Source organism: Cottoperca gobio, chromosome 6, assembly GCF_900634415.1.
Source record: "Cottoperca gobio chromosome 6, fCotGob3.1, whole genome shotgun sequence".
Taxonomy (NCBI): Eukaryota; Metazoa; Chordata; class Actinopteri; order Perciformes; family Bovichtidae; genus Cottoperca; species Cottoperca gobio.
Genome location: NC_041360.1, coordinates 5782676 through 5803005, shown reverse-complemented (window position 1 = coordinate 5803005; position 20330 = coordinate 5782676). Strand labels below are relative to the sequence as shown.

Here is a 20330-nt window from a genome sequence, read left to right as displayed (position 1 = left end):
TGTTTTGTATTGCCATTCCTCCACCATATCCAAGCTAGGAAACACTGTGTGGGGAAATACAAAGAGGGAATGTTGCATTTAACAGATGAACAATGAACCTAACCTTTAAGTCTACCCAAAGTACAGTAGTAAGTTTTATTAATAATATGTAGAAGGCAATGAACTTTATTTGCGTAATATAGCACATTCCTTAACATGTCAGTAGGCCTATAAAAAGGTTGACAGTGTTTTGGACTGATTTAATGTTGTAATAGAGTTCACTGTCCTGGGACAAACCACTCTGGATATCTGTTAGAAACAGGCAATAAAACATCTCACTGCTTGTATTTCCCACAAGGCTTAATGGAGTTTATTCACTTAGTTATTACTTTAATAGTAGACTGAACCTTCTTAGATTTGATCAGTGAAACACGAACATAGTCTGTCCCTTTTCACTCCTCACATAAGGATCCTATAAAGTTGCTGCGGTCCATGCCACGCGTGCGCAGTGCCGGCCCCGAGTAGCGTGTGTAGTAGTATTATTATTGTGAATGGGGGTGGAGGAGGAGGAGAAGGAGGGGAGGGGGGCGGTATTTTGGGTGGACTGTCACAAGAGCGACTCGACGGAGCCAGGAAGTAGACTGTTGATGCTTTCACGTACTTTTGGAATTGCCGTAATTTTTAAACTTAGCAGCTGTGCTTTAAAACAACCCGGCGAAGTGTTACAAAGTGTCACAAGAAAACCGATTGAAGAGCTTTGTTGCCATATCAACAACAGCTGGAGACGTGAACTATAACATACAGCTGTTTGTGCTGTTAAGTTGTATGTTGATACATGTTTCTAAACATTGTTTGTGCCGTTTTCCCCTCTTACTACTTGTTTAAGTTTTAGCCATAAGACTAAGACATGTTTACAGGCTAAAACAAGTATCATGTATATTTGTTTGTTTTTCTGATTTAGTTGCAATATTTGACTGATAGGTGGATAAAAATGTAAATGACCGATATTTCCCCCTCTGCCACCAGAGCAAAACACTCTGTGCCATATGATTCTCTAATTAAAGGCGTCACATTACATAATATATATATATATATATATATATATATGTGTGATCTTTTGTGTTTTAAGTATTAGGCCTATTTGAGCCCTAATGTTCTTGAATGCGTGTATAATCGACAGGCCAACCGGGGAGGAGCACGTGAAAGTTGCAGGTAGATCAGAGACACGGAGCGCGCTCGTTTGTTGCTGCTTGAGATCACACGCTCGTCAAGAAAAAAAAAAAAAGAGAGAGAGAGAGGTAGAGAGACACCGAGGAAGAGAGAGGGAGGGAGAGAAAGCCACACGGTCAAATTGAGCTTTATCTATCGCGGTGGGTCACTCAGAAAGAGATATTTGGAGCCAGAGGCGACCCGGAGCGCGCAGGAGCCGCAGTCAGTATCAGACCATCATAATAAGCGTCAGAATCAGAACAGAGCACATTGCTCCACACAGAGAAGGAACAAAAACACACACAGACACGGAAGAGAAGTGAGTGAGGGACGGACGGCAAGACGAACAGTTGAAGTTTTACTCTGCGGGATAATAAAACGAAATTTGGCTAAAAAGTGAAACTCTAGAGGCCGGACAGTGTTGGTGAAGATGCCGCGGGTAGTCCCGGACCAGAGGAGCAAGTTTGAGAATGAGGAGTTTTTCCGCAAGTTGAGCAGGGAGTGTGAGGTGAGTCTTTATACACTGGATCCTTTCTGTTACACGGCGGAAATAAGGACCGAGAAGAGCAGAGACAAGCATGCTGGCGGGTCGAATTGTGTCACATTTCATACTTAATTTAATTAATTAAATTTAATTACTTCAGTAGTACAACTGAAATGAATAAAATGCTGAAAGCTAAATAATGATAGTATACAAAAGTGCAATACGTTGTTTCATTTGCATCTCACGCTCTGAAATCTTTGTCTTCTTATTCTTATTCAATTTTTTGCTCTTTCATTTTTTTATGTAATGCTTACATGAATAAGCAAAGATTAAAAAAAAATATTTGAATTACTTCCTTTACTTTTGAGTATTTCTTCATGAAGAGCAGAGACAAAGAATGATGCCTTTTGCCTTAAATCAAAATTCCTGTGGCTTCTCGTCAAACTACAGCCTGCTGCTGAGCATCGCCATTCAATGTCAAACAGCGCTTTATATGTAGAGTGTTTTCTACCCCAAATCAAACACATGAAGTATACTCAGATACATGTTTGTGTTGTGTTCAAGGTTTGTGTTTTCTTTTCATTGTAGATTAAATATACTGGGTTCAGGGATCGGCCCCATGAGGAGAGACAAGCTCGCTTCCAGAACGCTTGCAGGGACGGACGGTCAGAAATAGTGAGTAGAAACCTAAATGTATTCTTTTATTCTTTGTATTCTCCTGGGGGGAAACAATCCTGATACATCTATCAATTAAACAGCTCATTAAAGAAACGTATAAAGCATCTCCAGTATCCAGCAGTAATCTCAAGGCTGTCTCCTCTTTAAGAGACAAATAAACTCTTATTATGAGAACACTGAGATCAGTTCACTTTGTGCAGCAGGGCAGTGTAAACACACACCATACACTGTGTGTGTGTGTGTGTGTGTGTGTGTGTGTGTGTGTGTGTGTGTGTGTGTGTGTGTGTGCAGATGTTTTGACGTGTCCCTGCTGCACAAGGAAGTAGACGTGTTATCAGACATGCAGACCCATGACTTCTTCCCTCTACATTCTGCAGCTGCTGTCATCCTCGTCTCATCTTTGTTTAGCAGAAGCACACATTAATGCGTGTTATCACACGGGCACTTTATGGTTACAACACTCTTAGGACTGCAATTTGGGGCCTAAAATTGCTCACCTAACGTAAACATCACCTGTCATGTCTAATTTAGGTAGATACAGTAAACATGCAGTGAGTGAACAGGAAGATAGAAACACCTGCCTGAGGTCCAAAAATGCAATTTAGAGCTGTTATAAATACTCAAAATGTTAGTTTGGAGCTGAAACAATGAATCTTTTAGCAAATATTTTGATAATTGATCATCATTCAGACACAAATGTCAAACATTGTGACAGGCACTTTTAACTATAAGACCAAACAAGTATTATAGAAATTAATGTACAGATGAAATCATATTGAAAATATGAATTAGTGTATTTTTGTTTAGAGTCAAGCTTGTTGTGTGTGATTTAGGTCTATAGTGTGTGTCTATGTGGTGGTGTGTTAGGCTGCATTCATCATTCTTTCACATCTGCAGCGTTTCTCCTCGTTTTCATCCACAGAGGCCAGCGGATAGTTGTTGCAGTAAGAGATAGTTTGTGGCAACAGTGTCTCCCTCCATTTCCAAACCACACTTCTCTCTAGCCGCGTCTTCTAATGCCTCTGATCAGATGTCCAATTTTTAGGTCTCAAAAGCAAATATGCTGATGTTGGCTCTTTTGTCTAATGAAAAGACCACCGTGTAAAATATTGTTCTTTGCAAGTTAAAGTCCTGCATTTAAAATGTACTTAAAATAAAAATCGATAAGTATGCAGGAATCTGTCAGAATTGTATTTTTATATATTATAATCCTGGATTATTTACACTCGTACACATTTTAACAGCATTTTAATATTTGAGTGGTTTACTTTACTGTATTAGAGTGCAATATATTTTATAAGATAATTTTAGCTTTATAAAAAGAGTAGCTAGTGAGTACAGACAGGGGATACGTCTGCATGTTTTCTGGCTCCACTTCTCTGCAGTGGTGAGCTACGTTTGCTCCACAAGTACCACTGAACCCATGTGACCTTTTTGTTTTCTTTCAAAAATTCTCTGTTGGCCAATTGCGATGAGCAGTTTTTAACTTTGAAGCAAGTCAGGACACGTTCAGATTCCCATTATGTAATTAATGCTTACAGTGTGAGGTCTGTTTAAAACTTCCTATTGAAGTTAGCTGGAGAGCCGACACAAACACACACAAACACGGGGCGACTTCTGCTGTCTTAGTCATCCTCGAGGTATTTTTCCCAAACAAGCTGTCATCATCGAGGGGGGAGGGGGGAAGGGGGGGCACAGGGTACATCTAGTTTTACCATCTTTTAGTGGGACATGATGCGTCTGTCCGTCTGTCTGTCCTCACTGTATTTATAAGCTTCTTCTGTGAGAATTGATGGCCACGGTTTTAATGGTTTGACGGCAGCTGTGACATCATGCCGCTGATTTATCTATCGGCCAGACGCCGCTAAAGACCTCCTGCTATTTTCATCGTCAGTGTGAACGGCTACCCGACACAATGAGACTCGAACGTGCTGTCAAGGACCGCTTTTTATAGACGAGACAGAGCAGAAAACAAACAAACTGTCAACCATGGGCAATACTTGGGGCAATACTGCATTAATGTAATGTTTAAAGCCCCCTCCAGTCAGTACAGTGCTTTGTTTATTGTTACTTCACCTGCATGTAGAATGATGCATGTGCAGAGTTTGACACTAGAAGGCCTTTTCACAGGGAAAGTTTCTCTGTGCTCAATTTAGAGTTGGGTGCATTTCCGGTCAGAGTTAAACCCGGTCAGATCTTATGCAAACCAGCTTAACCGCCATTTTTCATTATTACACGTTCTGGCAAATTAAAAAGTAACCTATATCAGCAACCTGCCGACACCGCGCCTAAATACAACTTGTATTGCATTAATAACGAGCAATATGTTTACAAACAAAATTAAAGATATCTTTATGTACTCAGCATGTTATAGCAGATAGACAATGTCCAATATTTAAACAACAAGAAAAGACAACATGTCAAGATGCAACCTTGTATTTTAATTTACATTCTTATTTTACACACACACACACACACACACACACACACACACACACACACACACACACACACACACACACACACACACACACACACACTCTGTGTATGTGGAGCTGGAATCACAGGGCGACTCTAAACTGTTCAGGATTGATCTGATAAATGAGACAATAATTCAAAGTAAATTATCTTCAGCTCAGCTCATTAGAGATGAGTCGCTTTTTCAACTACTATTGATTTTCATGCTGCTCCGTCTCCCCCTCCTCCCTCTCTTTCATCTCTCGTTTTCTCTGTTTGTTTCATTCCTTTTATTTCATTTCCTTTGCTCTGTTCTTCTTTGTCTTTATTGTATGGCTCACTTCCATTTTCAGACTTTCTTTACATTCATCACGCTGCCTTCACCACTCTCTGTCTCATTTCCTCCACTTCTGTCACTTTTTTCTTTTTCCTCCTTTGTCTCTCAGTTTCCCTCCATCTCTCCTCTCTCTGCCTCTGCTTCCCTCTTTTTTTCCCTCCCGCAGCAGTAGTAGGCAGTAAATTAGTATCAGATGGTTGTAATCCAATACTTCAAATACAGCATAAATGATGACTCGGGTGTTCTTTGAGCTCTCGTTTCTGTGAGTGTGTGTGTTTATCTATGGGTGTATGAGAGACTTTTTTCTCTGAGTGTGTCCATGTACAAACGTAGTCATTTTCAGCTTCCTCCTCCCTTTATTTGCCTCTCTTCCACTCACTGTTGTTCTCTCCTTCTCTTTCATTCACGTTTTCTCCCTCGTTCTCTCACAGATTTGACAGGGTGCATAATTCATATGCTTCCAGCTCAGTCACAGCCCTAATGCCATTAGTATTGATCTGTCTCAGCAAACACAACACAGCATGCACATAGATACGCATAAAAACATTTATAACTTGATTTTCTGCCTCAAAGGTAATTCATTGCTTTCTGACTGCAACAGAGAAATGCATTCTATTGATTTTCATTGTATTTGTGTGAGTGTGTGTGTGTGTGTGTGTGTGTTGTGTGTGTGTGTGTGTGTGTGTGTGTGTGTGTGTGTGTGCGTGTGTTTATCATGATGGGAATGTCTCCCATTAGAGCAAGAAGCAGTTTTACAGAAATCAAAAAATGAGGAAAGCTACAGTATGATGTGATTATGTGTGTGTGTGTGTGTGTGTGTGTGTGTGTGTGTGTGTGTGTGTGTGTGTGTGTGTGTGTGTGTGTGTGTGTGTGTGTGTGTGTGTGTGTGTGTGTGTGTGTGTGTGTTTGTGTGTCTGAGAGGAGAGCGGTTAGATAAAGAAGAAACAGAGAGGAGGGGTTAAAGAAAGGAGAGAAAGAACAACTCTGATCTGTCAAACTTTAACCTCTTCCAGGCTCAGACCCAAATAAGAATAAAAAAATGACTCAAACATTGTTCAAACCTTTGGAAACACTGCATGTACACGGCAGTGTGTTTGTTGTTTGCTTATGTTTTTCACAAGGAAAAACTATAAAAGAAATAAAACCTAAATAAAACCCAGAACGGCTGCTATCTTGAGTAATTAATGATTTTGAGGTTTTTTTCTCCCAATAATAATAATATGGCATCATAAATGGAAAGGTTTTACATGTTGAACTGTTGGTCCATTATAATTTGTTTTTAAATATAATTCATATTTCTGAAGTTTTATATACTAAACCATTGAGAAAATAATTGGCAGATTAATCAATAATCAAAACGAGCCCTTAGAAGAATGTTCATATCGAAGCTCATTGCACTTTGCAATAATGCGTCCTTGTTTAGATCCTCCCTGCCTGTAAGCACCCTGGTCTGTAACAAAGGTCTGTTCTCTTATAAAGCTAAACCCCATTAAATGTGTACCCCCTTGGCATAAGTGAGAATAAGCTCCACTAGAAACACAGAAGACATTATACAGATGTATCTGCTTAATATTCCTTATGATAGTAAACTGACTTTGACATGTAAAATCACTGGAGTGTAGTTTTACCATTCATGAAATGTAAAGTGAGAGAGTGATTCGTAGTGCTGAACAAAATAAATCACACCTTACTCTGCGGCTATATACGGTGCTTTAGCCTCATTTAGCTCATTGTTTTGGTTCTCCCACCGTGCGTGGACTGTATTTGAATCTCACATCTCTCGTCAACAACCATACGACCATATTAAAATCTGAGCAGCTGTTTCTCGTTAAGACGCTCGGAGAAGCAACTGTTCACTGGAGCAGAGTGGCAGGTGACTAAGTATATATTTTTCACCGGAGTTGGTTGAGACCAAAACAGAGCAAAAATCTAGTGACTTGTGTAATTCTCCGAGTCTGTTAGATGTGCAGTTGTTTGCTAACAAATCTCTCTCTCTCTCTCTCTCTCTCTCTCTCTCTCTCTCTCTCTCTCTCTCTCTCTCTCTCTCTCTCTCTCTCTCTCTCTCTCTCCCCCCAGGCCTTTGTAGCGACAGGTACAAACCTCTCTCTCCAGTTCTTTCCAGCCAACCTGCACGGAGATCAGAGGCAGGTTCCTGCAAGGGAGTATGTCGACTTTGAGAGAGAGACAGGAAAGGTAGGCAAGATAAGCACACACACACACACACACACACACACACACACACACACACACACACACACACACACACACACACACACACACACACACACACGCACTGCTGACAAAATCACATAATTGGATTTACAAACATCTTTGCCATTTTTCTCATGCTCAAGTCATGTGCGCCTGATTCATCCCACTTTGATGACACGCATGACAATGTGAAACTTTTACAGAAAAAAATAGCTTGTGGAGAAACAGATACATCTCTGTCTGCACTTTGGCTTTCTGTTCCTCTTTTATTTATAAAGGACCAAATCCGTTTTTTGTGCCAGACTGTAAACATGTTTATTTCTGCTGTAAAGTTTGACATTTTAACATGGGGGTTTATGGAGATTGGCACCCTTTTGAACCCTCAAGTGGCCATTCAAGGAAATGCAGTTTTTGGCACTTCCACATTGGCTTCATTTTTCAGGCCCAGAAGTTGTTGCTTATACACAGGTCCATGAAGACAAGTACAAGGATTCTGTTTGTAATCAATGAGTGCTGGGTATTTACTGGTCTCTTTGGTGTCTCGTATCATTCACCAAACTTACTCGGAAAAATGGTGATCCTGATCCCTGCTGAGCTTCTTGGTAAGTTGCTCGTGCTTCATCAAGATAAAAGTTAAACAACTTAAAGAGCTCAGAAGTTGTTAGTCTGCTGCTATTGTCAAGGTGATATCCACAGTACAGTGCAGCGGTGCTGCTGTTGTGTTTATGTGTACGTTAATTGTCTCCCCTGGCACCAAGCCTGGACTTTGTGTGTGTGTTTGTGTGCATGTGTGTGTGTGTTTGTGTCAGAAGGCCCTCCACGGACACTGGCCAGTTGAAATGAATGCCGGCTGGCGGCTCATTAAAAATGCATTCTGGGGAATCGATGGACCTCCATGCCCCAAGGCTGACGGACTAATCTCACACTGTTAATTATTTAACACAAGTTCCCTGATGGTTGGGAACTGTGTGTGTGTGTGTGTGTGTGTGTGTGTGTGTTTGTGTTGATTGCCGTTTTTGTAGTGGTGTGTGTGGCAGACAAAGAGAGGAGGAGACTGTATGTGTATGGCAACGACAGAGAGTGTGTGGTTGTGCACGTGTGTGAGTGTGTGTGTGTGTATAAAATGATATGCTCACAGATCTATGAAGTTTTAATGAGTCTAGAAGTCGTCAATGTACAGCAGTTTCACAGTCGTTCTGTAGCGTTGAAATCGAGCGCACACAAACACACACTTACACACACACACACTGTCTGCTCTTTTTATTCATATTCGAAACATGTCATGATATTACAGAAGCAAATATCTGAAATGCAAATCTTTTCATGCTGCTACATCAAGACACAAGTATAAGATTTCAGTCTTTTCTTTTGTGTAATATTAATATTTATATTCCACTGGTATGAAAAAGGAAAGCTGAATGCAGAATGTGGTTTCTTGAGTGCAATGAATGAAAAAATATTGTTTAGAAGAAAGTGGATAATTTCACTCCAATGCAGAGCCTTTAATACAACTTTAATCCTCGACCAAGATTCCAGATTACATTTCACACACACACACACACACACACACACACACACACACACACACACACACACACACACACCCCACCCTCCGATCCTGCTGGACCTCCCTGTAGAATACAACTGTCAGGCCATTGCAGAGATCTTGTGTACGTTGCAGCTTCTTCTCTTAATTACTGTCACAGCTAAACCACACACACACACACAGACACACACACACACACACACACACACACACACACACACACACACACACACACACACACACACACACACACACACACGTCTGATGCTTGGAATAGTTTATTTTATTGCTTCCAAAAAGTTCTGTAGAGCCTGTAACGGTTGCAAGAAAAGAATCCTTTTTGATTTTAATCTTCTACTTTTTCAAATATTTATTTTCTCTATATAAAACACAAAGAAAGAGATTAATGGGCAGCAGAAATACAGAGTAACATTGAACATAAATGTAAATAAAAATAATATTTAGGTCTGCTGTCTTAAAATTAATAGAAACAGATGAGACAGTAGCTCATGAACTATGATTCAGCCTGAGATGAGGTACCAGGTTACTGTTTTTGCCCCTCTTGCTTTATTTTTTTATTACTTTTCCCTGCATGTTTTCTTTCGTTCAGCTTCCCTTCTTTCCCCGTGCTTGTTATTCTTGTGACATTTTATATGAACAGCCACACTACTGTCTCCTCCCTCCCCTCTTCCCTCATTCTGTTCCTTTTTTTGCTTACATCCTCATTCCCACCGTACATCTCCCACTCCCTCCTTTTATTCTCCCCTCCTTCGCTCGCTCCAGTCCTCCCTCCATCCGCTCTCCCCCTCCATTATCCCTCTCCCCTGCCTTCATTTCCAAACACAGACGGTGCCAAACCAAAAGGATAGCACAGCCAGGTTAAACTTGGCAACACGTGTGTGTGTGTGTGTGTGTGTGTGTGTGTGTGTGTGTGTGTGTGTGTGTGTGTGTGTGTGTGTGTGTGTGTGTGTGTGTGTGTGTGTGTGTGTGTGTGTGTGCGTGCGTGTGTGTGTGTGTGTTAGAAAGACACAGAGAGAAAGAGTAGAAGTACAGGCTTTCAGTGTCGTTGCAGGCTAATAGGAGCCAGCTGTGGGCAAGGTTAACTTTAGCGTTAGCTGCTAACTTGCTAGCAAGCATTAACTCAGAGCTAGACATGAATTCATCAGTGAAATGAAAACATCAGCAGCTGGTTTACCAGCAGCCAATCTAAAATGTAGTTTTCTCATATAAGAGTTATAAACTCTTTAGTTTAAACACGATATAAAACTTAAAGTTTACATATATATGAATTATGATGATTTTAAAGAATAGACGATCGAAGAAGTAGAAGTTCAAATGTGTCTTTGTAATTGGCTTATTTACCTTTTTAGAAATATTGATAAAGTTTACTTTTATCATCACTGAGATACATGCTCTCTTAAAATGTGGCTTTAGCTCAAGTCCTCGCCCCTCCCGTGGTTCTTCACATACATCTCCCTCTTGTTTGTAAAAGGTTTTGAATTTGCTTAACTTTTTTTCATTAGCCCTTTGATCACTGACTATGAATATTTGCATATTGTCAAACACTCCTTCCCTTCATTCATTCATAAATGTCTTGTCACCCAAAGAGTTGTGTTTGTGGTTTCCTTTGTGTGAAGGAACTGCCATGCTTCCTGCAGGTAAATCAGATACTGGTCTTTCCTTTCTGTCCATCCCGCTTGTCTAACCACCTCCACTGTGTGTGTATGAAAATGAAGTGCATGTCAACCTCGGATGCTGCATCAAATGTGTCACACTTTAAAATACATAAGTAGTAGCAGTCTCTCTTTTACTGGCTGTTTGAAACAAAATAAGGTTGGACTGTGAAGGGCTGCTGGTGAAACATTTTAAATTGGTTAACATGATAGTCAGCCGTTTTTGAAACTCTCATGAAACTGAGATTTGGTTCAGAAACTGGAAACTGGCTCCAGTATTAACTGTTTGCCTGGTGGAAAAGTCATATCTGAGGATGTGACTTGAAACCACAGGAATTACTCTGCAAGTTTCACTGTCACTGATATGCTCACAGATCTATGAAGTTTTAATGAGTCTAGAAGTCGTCAATGTACAGCAGTTTCACAGTCGTTCTGTAGTGTTGAAATCGAGCGTACACACACACACACACACACACACACACACACACACACACACACATCTACGCACAACATAACACACAAACATATAAACAGTAAACACAATCTGAAAAAGAGAGAAATTGTGAAACAAGGCAGAAAGAGAAAGAAAGAGATTAGTGGTTGTAAGGGGGGGGGGGGGGGCTAAATGAGAAGCAGACGAGTGTCTGTCAGCTACATGATGGAGGAGGGTGGACTGTCAGGGAGGAGCTCGAACACAAAACCAAGGACAGAAACACACATTTGTAGGGCTTCTTTCATTCTCAGACCATTTCCTGTATGTGGATGAACACATCATCCTTCTTTACTTCTACAGATTGTGTACACACATTCATGTTCCTCTCATAATTAATTTTCATGAATTTGATAATTTTTCATCCAACTCCAACATCTGGTCAACGTTTTTGATTTATTATGGTTCCAATACTTTGGTTTATGACTAAATTCATGCAAAAGTTTACTATTTAGCACATTTTAGCATGCTAACACCCTAAACTAATGTGGTCAACATTATACCTGCTAAACATCAGTATGTTGCACTGTAATTGTGAGCATGTTTCTAGCATTGAGCTCAAAGCACTGCTGTGTCTAAGCTGTAGAGTCTTTATTAAGAAAACTAGTGCAGTGCATTCTGGGGCGTGGAAGTTTGTAACGCGTGCCAATTAGGAGCGAGACAATTGCTTGTGTGTTGCTCAAAGTGTTGTCGAGAGTCGCTCATCGATCGACTTCACACTCATCACTGCCCCATGGGTCCTCAGCCAAACACCCACCAGGTGTGAAGTCGATTGGATGAACGGTTCTTGACACATACAAAGGACATTCATGAATACATACACAGAGAGACAGAGATTATTTCCGGCTATAGCAAAACTGTATCAGAAATCAAAAGACTAAGAGTAGTGGGAAAATAGTTTCTTAAATTGGTCTGGACCCAGAGCATTCATGAAAACATAATTTTGTTTCTCAGTCTAACTGTTACAGGACAAAGCATAACTTTGTTGTTATAGCGCCAAATTGCACCACATTCGACACGGCACTCCCTTGGATCCACAGTAATACACCTGCCAAGTGAGAAGTAGATTGGATGAATGGTTCTGGAGATACGCGAAGGACATACACACATACACACAGAGATTCCTTGCTAGTCTGATACTGACCATTGGCTCTTTAATGCACCCAGAGGGGATTCCCCATGTTTTATTTCCTACTTCCTCTTTGGTCTTGAAAACTCAGTCCCATATTAGATACAATTATTGTCCTAGTAATAAAGGTGTTCCAGATTAATTGAAGTCAATAGAAAATTTGGCAAACATGGACATAGGTGTTGGTGAACTGTGTAAATATTTGTCTTGTACCTGTGCAGCGCTGCAGCGCCACACCTAGACATCTACATCTTTAGTTGTGCTGTGCAGGACAGTCACTGACAAAACAGATTTTTTATATTTTAAAGTTTAAATTCATAAAGGTTGAATTTCAGAAAATGATATGGCCCATCCATCTGAAGAAATTCCATAATAAAAAATCAGTTATCTATAATTACTGAAATAATTACGTCTATTAAGCTGATATAATAAGTTCAATAAACAGATTTAAATATAAGTTTATAGTCAATATTCCTATTTTCAATTCAATCTGCCCTAAACTGTCAACTGCGTCAACAAACGGAATCATGTTCATGATAAAGTTTGTTCAGTGTGACCGGGAAGACAGTATTGGTGACACGGAAATCAAGAAAATGGATTAGTGGTTAAAACGTTAATACAGCTGAAAACACGGGGGAAGAAGTGAAAAACAAGCCCATGTTTTTTTTTACTAATTTGTAAGTGCAACTTATCAAAGACACACAGTTCAATGTAACTACAATGCCGTCTTGGTGTTATTGTATGATGACAAAAGATTTAGTTTGCCATGAATTAAGTGATGGATTCTAAACATTAAACAAGTAGCTTTTCATTGTTTTAGTTACAAGGTTGTTGTTTAGTAAATCAGACACTGGATCACTGTATTGTAGCTCCTCACATAGGCATTTTATTTTCCTAGAACGTTATGCGTTGGTCAGCGTTGGGTACATTATTGACAAAAGTTTGAGAAACATTGTGTTCTCCTTCAATCAGTTCAGCATTCATCTATATGTATTTGTCCTTTTTTGTTTGAGTTTCTCAGGTTTCGGGGTAAAGAAAGAGACACATTTAGAGATGTCCTAATTCTTAGCACATTCACATCATCATGCTGAAATGTTCAACGTTTCTACACTTTTAGTCTTACAGGCATGTTTTCCATTTATTCTGTCGATAGATCTGTTACATGTACTCACAGCCTGCATCCCCCCCAAAATTAAAAAGTTCTTGCAGTTGACAGTGATTAAAAACCCTCTAAGATAATTTCTTATCTGACACCTTTGTTGCCCTATAATTTAGCCATCAGCTTTAAGCTTCCAGGATTCTCCTCTGCCACATCATGCATATTAACATCAAGTGTGTGTGTGTGTGTGTGTGTGTGTGCGTGTGTGTGTGTGGTATTATATTTCCCTCTGAACGGAAGCTGTGCCACCGGTGCGTGACTTGTCAGTGACATCATCAAAGCCAGACCACTAATTGGTTCCCTCTGCTACTGCTGCTCTGCATCTGACAGTCTGTATATGTGTATCTGTGTGTGTGTGTGTGTGCAGTTGTGTTTTACATCTTGTACGTCCTCAGCGATTGTTCAGAACACTTTAATAAAGCTTGTTTCATTTCAATCGGTATAAGTGAACTTTCTTCGGAGCCTCACAGACAGTCGGAGTCTCCCTGTTAAGAGACATTAATGCACCACAAAACCTCTTCCCTGCACACACACACACACACGCGCGCACACACACACACACACACACACACACACACACACACACATACCGTCGCCGTCTCCTCCCACAGGGTTTCATATTTCCTGCTCCAGGCCTTAGATGAAAGACCACACCCACTCCCATAATGCACTGCAGCACAGGCACAAACAGGGTCCTCTGTTTATATACTCTTTTTGTGTGTCCCAGTGTTTTATGTTGACATCATGTCTTTGTGCTCGTGTGAATCTCTGTCTAAGTGCATTTACGCATACAAGCTGGAGGTAGAAAATATGTGTGTGTAAAACAAGACAAAAAACACAGAGACATAAAGTTCGGACAGAAAACAGTGTAGAGCGAGAGAGGACAGTCTGGTGTGAAAAGCAGCATGTGTGTGTCAGCTCTATTTTTCTATTCTTAGACCTTTTCTTCCAGTAAGTGTCTGTTGAGCTGGACCTGAAGTATGCAACCCTACTCACCTGGACCTGTGTGTGTTTGTGTGTGTTTGTGTGTGTGTGTGTGTGTGTGTGTGAACTTGTATTTTTGTACTCTCAAGCGTAAAAACATGAGTGGACAGCCTGCTCCTCTTCTCTTAAAGGTGCAATGATTAGGATTTGGCCAGTAGTTTAGTCTAACAAAATGAAATAAAATGACCAACAGAATGTAGAGAGGTAACAGTGTTGACGTTATGTCAAATACTTCTCTGTATTGTGTTGCAGAGATATCTACTGAAATTAGCATGCTAACAAGCTAGCCCTGGGCCGTCATGTCTTGTAATACCACTTATTCCTCGAGAGGTGATAGTGAGTTCAAGATTTGTATTTGTAGTGAAATTCAAGAAAATCGGCAAAATAAAATGCAAATAAATGCTTCTTTTCATCCACTACTGTTTTGCAATTATTAGGTTTTAGTTCAAGGAGAAAAGTAGTAGGTGGGGCCAATTATTCAGTCAGAAAACAATTATACCATTGCAGAAGAAGAGGGCACATCAAGATTACGCTATAAAAAGCGCCAGTCGGACGTCAAACGGTGAAAAACAATGTAGAAAACTCAATGTGAGGACGGTTACTTCAGATCTGTGTGGAGTGAAAAAGAGAAACATGTTCGTCCAAGAAGCTTCAGTGGACGTCGTAGTGAAATGCTTCATGTCCGTCATTTATTAGCTGAACACTTTCCATTGCACTTTGTCACATTTTTCTTTTATCGATACATAAACTTTTACACTATAGCCAAGCATCGAAACTTTTAGATGTTTTCCATTTTCGGCATTTCTACTCAGGTTGTTTAATATGCAAATTGAAATTGCGCACAGCAAGAGGTAGATGGAAACGCACCTGTTGTAATGTCCAGCCTGCCCTCAGTCCAACATGAAAGGCAGGGCTTGTCAATATATAGCTTTGACGTGGCTGTTTTCGTGCTACTATGGTCTTGCTAAAACACTCAGTAAGCTATAAGCTATAACGTAAACCATAGACCCACGCCACATGTGAAGATCATAAAATAGCAGCGTTTTTTTGACTGGCTCTCAGAATTGCAGCAGTTCGGTCATATTTTGCGTATTCTTGCCGTATTAAAATGCCCTATTTGTTTGAATTATATGGCCAGACATTACACATTGCCCCTTAATTACAACACAACAGGTTAAGGAAAAGGTTAAAGTTGGTGAGTCACGATAACCTCTACGTAAAAGCTTAGGAAATTATACATATACATAACAAGGACATGCTAATACTGTATCTGAAGAACTGTCACTGTCTACATGTTTTATTTATTTTCCCTACAATATCCGCTCAAGGCAACTAAAGCATGATTATTATGATGGTGATTTTTGGTTAAATACTGGAAAAGTCCATGTTGATGTGAAGCACGAGACAGGACGCATTAGTGGTCAAATAAACAGATTAATTTTGTCTTAATCCAAAGGAACAGAATACATAATTTTTTTTTTTTTGTAAATTAGATTAGATTAGATTCCTGCCTATTTAAAGTTGTATTATGTTGTATATCTCCATCTTCTGCTTTTGTAACTCTATCTGCAGCCTGTGTGTGAATTTGCATGATATTTCCATGGCTATGAAAACCAAAGGAACAAACAGTGGTTTTTGGCCCTCCGGTGGGCACAGAGATTACTTTGCATGGCAATGATGCACATTATGTGTCGACAGGCAGTCAGAGACTTTGAGGGGGCCGTGGCCGACTCACAATGGAAATACAAACTGCCAGTGAACCAGTTAACAATTACTTTGCAATAGAAAACATATGACCTGACAAAGGTCTTCAGTATTTTAATTCTTAAAACCTCAGAATTTCCAAGATTAGTGTTGTACATTTCTGAGAAACAAATTTGAGATTATAAAGTCATACATTGGCGAGAAAAAACACCTCAGAAATTCTCTAAATTTAAAGCTAGGGTAGGCAGCGTATTTTTGGTGTCATTGTGAAATAATTCCACAGTAAACTTTCAACATATTGTAATTATCAAGTGAGAAAACTGCACTTCTGCACCTAACGGCTAAGTTCTGGTTGCTACGGTTTAGTGAATAGCAGAAGGCTAAACTATTAGCAACATTTTATAGGGGCTTTACAGGACCATATGCAAATAAAAGAGGCATCGGGATCACAATCAGGGATGATGTATGATATGAATAACAGACCTCGGACAGGTTACTGTATGAAGCGCGTCATCTATGCCCCTGCTTGTCTGGTGGGAGGGGCTGAGCACAGAGCGGGGAAAGCTGCAGGAGAAGGGCTGTATTCCCACACTTTCCAGAAAACAACATACACTGGGGTGCCACTTGAATCACAATATGCCTCCCTCAGCTTTAAATTCACACATTTGACAATTTATTTTGTCAAGGACCCACAATGCTTCACTTTGCAAAGTTGCATCAAACTCATCACACCACATGTGCTGCTGCTTGCCGTGTATTACGCCTGCAATGGATGACCTAATGAAATTATACTTTGCAATCTGAAGCATCGAGACTTTGTCGAGACATTACAGTGAATTGGGCCTATTCAGAAGAAAACAACATCCAGATTTGGGTGAGGTTTTATGCTTTTATGCATCAGGAACTACAGATGGATCTTCATGTTCCGTACTGTTGCACCTCCTCACTAACTGTGCGTGTGGCGTTTCCTGAGGTTTGATGAGGTTGATCCAATCTTTTGTTTTTCTCATAAATTTGCGACTTGTGTTTTGTGCTTGTTTTTTTTCAGACAGATTTATTACTTTATATTTACTTCTTGTAAATGTGAATCTTTGCTCGTAAATTCGGCACTTTTTTTCTCGTACATTTCTGGAATATTCCGCCTATCCCCCGGCTCCGTATTTATATATTTGTTTTACCTACAATGACCCTAATACGCCATCGTATCGTAAACACTGCGATATTGCACTCTGAATTTAACAACGTATTGAATTACATTTTGTCTGTAGGTGCCATTAACTTGCTGGAATGAGTAGGCTGCACTTGTGACTATGTAACTATCTACTATACAATGTAACTTTTATTCTTTTTCTATTTGTGTCTTTTGTGTTTAGTTCAATGATCAACCTGTTCAATTAAAGAATGTTGGGAATAATTTACTTTTTTTATTCAGCAAGCAATGTGTTTACTTTAGCAGTATATTGTATGCAACAGAAAGGCAGAACTGAGTACACTTTAATATCTGTTTATTTATCGCAAGTAATATCATTATTGCAATATTCAACATTATCACATATCACATATTTTCCTCTTATCGTTCAGCTCTATTGTGTGTTTCATGTTGATTTGCAGCCTTCGTAATTACAGGGTGGGGAAGCAGAAGAAGAGAGAGTGATCATGTGGAGAGTACCCTACTATTATACTTCTGTTGCTTTAGCAGGTGTGTGTGTGTGTGTGTGTGTGTGTGTGTGTGTGTGTGTGTGTGTGTGTGTGTGTGTGTGTGTGTGTGTGTGTGTGTGTGTGTGTGTGAGAGACAATAGGTCAGTAAACGTTAGGCTGTATTCAGTGTTTGATAAGGAACATAAGGCCAGTAACGTGCTTTATCTCCACCAGCTGCACTCACACCTGACACACACAAACACACACATACACACACACACACACACACACACACACACACACACACACACACACACACACACACACACACACACACACACACACAGCACATTAGAGCTAAACACTCCTCTAGTTCATGTCTATTTCCCTCCCTTTCTCTCTCTTTCGCTATTCATCGTCTACTCCTCTATGTAGCTTGCTCTATAACTTGTCCTCAGTAAAAAATGACAATAATGATAATAATAATAATTATAATAATAAAAAGAATAATAATCTGCCGTGTCAGAGGCAAAGCAGCGGGTGTGGGAGAAGTTCGGAGAAGCTATGGAGAAGGACTTTCGGTCGGCACCAAGGTGCTTCTGGAAAACCATCTGGCACCTCAGGAGGGGGAAGCGAAGAACCATCCAAGCTGTGTACAGCAAGGGTGGGATCCTGCTGACTTTGACTGAGAAGGTTATCGGCCGGTGGAAGGAGCACTTTGAGGAACTCCTGAATCCGACTAATACGCCCTCTATGGTAGAGGCAGAGCTGGAAGCTGATGGGGGACCATCGTCAATTTCCCTGATGGAAGTCACTGAGGTAGTTAAACAACTCCACAGTGGCAAAGCCGCAGGGGTTGATGAGATCGGTCCAGAAATGCTGAAGGCTTTGGGTGTTGAGGGGCTGTCTTGGTTGACACGCCTCGTCAACATTGCGTGGAAGTCTGGGACAATGCCTAGGGGTTGGCAGACCGGGTGGTGGTTCCCCTATTTAAAAAGGGGGACCAGAGAGTGTGTGCCAACTACAGGGGTATCACACTTCTCAGCCTTCCTGGTAAAGTCTACTCCAAGGTACTGGAAAGGAGCGTTCGGCCGGTAGTCCAACCTCTGATTGAAGAGGAACAATGCGGATTCCGTCCTGGTCGTGGAACAACGGACCAACTCTTCACTCTCGGGGGAGTACGCCCATCTGGTCTATATGTGTTTTGTGGATCTGTAGAAGGCGTATGACCGGGTCCCCCGGGTGATACTGTGGGAGGTGCTGCGGGAGTATGGGGTGAGGGGGTCACTTCTGAGGGCCATCCAATCCCTGTACGCCCAAAGCGAGAGTTGTTTCCGGATACTCGGTAGTAAGTCGGACTCGTTCCCAGTGAATGTTGGCCTCCGCCAGGGCTGCGCTTTATCACCAATCCTGTTCGTGATTTTCATGGATAGGATATCGAGGCGTGGTCGTGGAGGAGAGGGGTTGCAGTTCGGTGACCTGAGGATCTCATCGCTGCTCTTTGCAGATGATGTGGTCCTGATGGCATCATCGGTCTGTGACCTTCAACAGTCACTGGATCGGTTCGCAGCCGAGTGTGCAGCGGTTGGGATGAGGATCAGCACCTCCAAATCTGAGGCCATGGCTCTCAGCAGGAAACCGGTGGATTGCCTACTCCGGGTAGGGAATGAGCCATTACCCCAAGTGAAGGAGTTCAAGTACCTCGGGGTCTTGTTCGCGAGTGAGGGGACGATGGAGCGAAAGATTGGCCGGAGAATCGGAGCAGCGGGGGCGGTACTACAGTCACTTTACCGCACCGTTGTGACGAAAAGAGAGCTGAGCCAGAAGGCAAAGCTCTCAATATACCGGTCGATCTTCGTTCCTACCCTCACCTATGGTCATGAAGGCTGGGTCATGACCGAAAGAACGAGATGACGGGTACAAGCGGCTGAAATGGGTTTTCTCAGACGGGTGGCTGGCGTCTCCCTTAGAGATAGGGTGAGAAGCTCAGCCATCTGTGAGAGATTCGGAGTAGAGCCGCTGCTCCTTTACGTTGAAAGGAGCCAGTTGAGGTGGTTCGAGCATCTAGTAATGATGCCACCTGGGCGCCTCCCTAGGGAGGTGTTGCAGGCACGTCCAGCTGGGAGGAGACGATGGATGGATGGATAATAATAATAATAAAAATAAAAATAATAATAATAATAATAATAATAATAATAATAATAATAATAATAATAATAATCGGTAATATGTATCCAATTAATTTGAGGCTCAATTTGTGTGGGACAAAACTGTTGTGCTACAAGCAACATTTCATTTATATAATTTAATTTGACTCATGTTTGCTTACAAATTATTGTCTATTTGATGTTTTGCAATTTACATTTTAATGGCAATATTTGTGTATATAAAATATAAAGAAATACCAGAATGAGTTGGTTCTATTGTATATACTATATATTGTGTGTATATATATATATATATATATATATATATATATATATATAGTATAACATTTTTAAAGTAAAACAATACTTGAAACTCTTCTGTACTTTTGTACTTCTGTCATAATTTACAATGCACAGAGCACAGAAAGATCTGTAGAAATGCAGATCTCTCAGCTTCATGATCTCTACCTCTGTTTTACCTTCTCTTTCATTCCAACTGCAAGAA

General features: G+C 40.7%; 1 protein-coding gene across 4 annotated transcripts in view; it reads left to right on the top strand.

The window, feature by feature from the left end:
- Positions 1-1284: 1284 nt before the first annotated feature.
- cbfb (core-binding factor subunit beta) overlaps positions 1285-20330 on the top strand; it is a 38629-nt gene continuing 19583 nt past the window's right edge. For all 4 annotated transcript variants that reach the window (XM_029433306.1, XM_029433307.1, XM_029433308.1 and 1 more), the window contains exons 1-3: positions 1285-1696; positions 2261-2347; positions 7221-7337. In XM_029433306.1, coding sequence (XP_029289166.1) covers positions 1619-1696; positions 2261-2347; positions 7221-7337 — 282 coding nt within the window. In that variant the 5' untranslated portion in view covers positions 1285-1618. The remainder of the gene's footprint in view (positions 1697-2260; positions 2348-7220; positions 7338-20330) is intronic.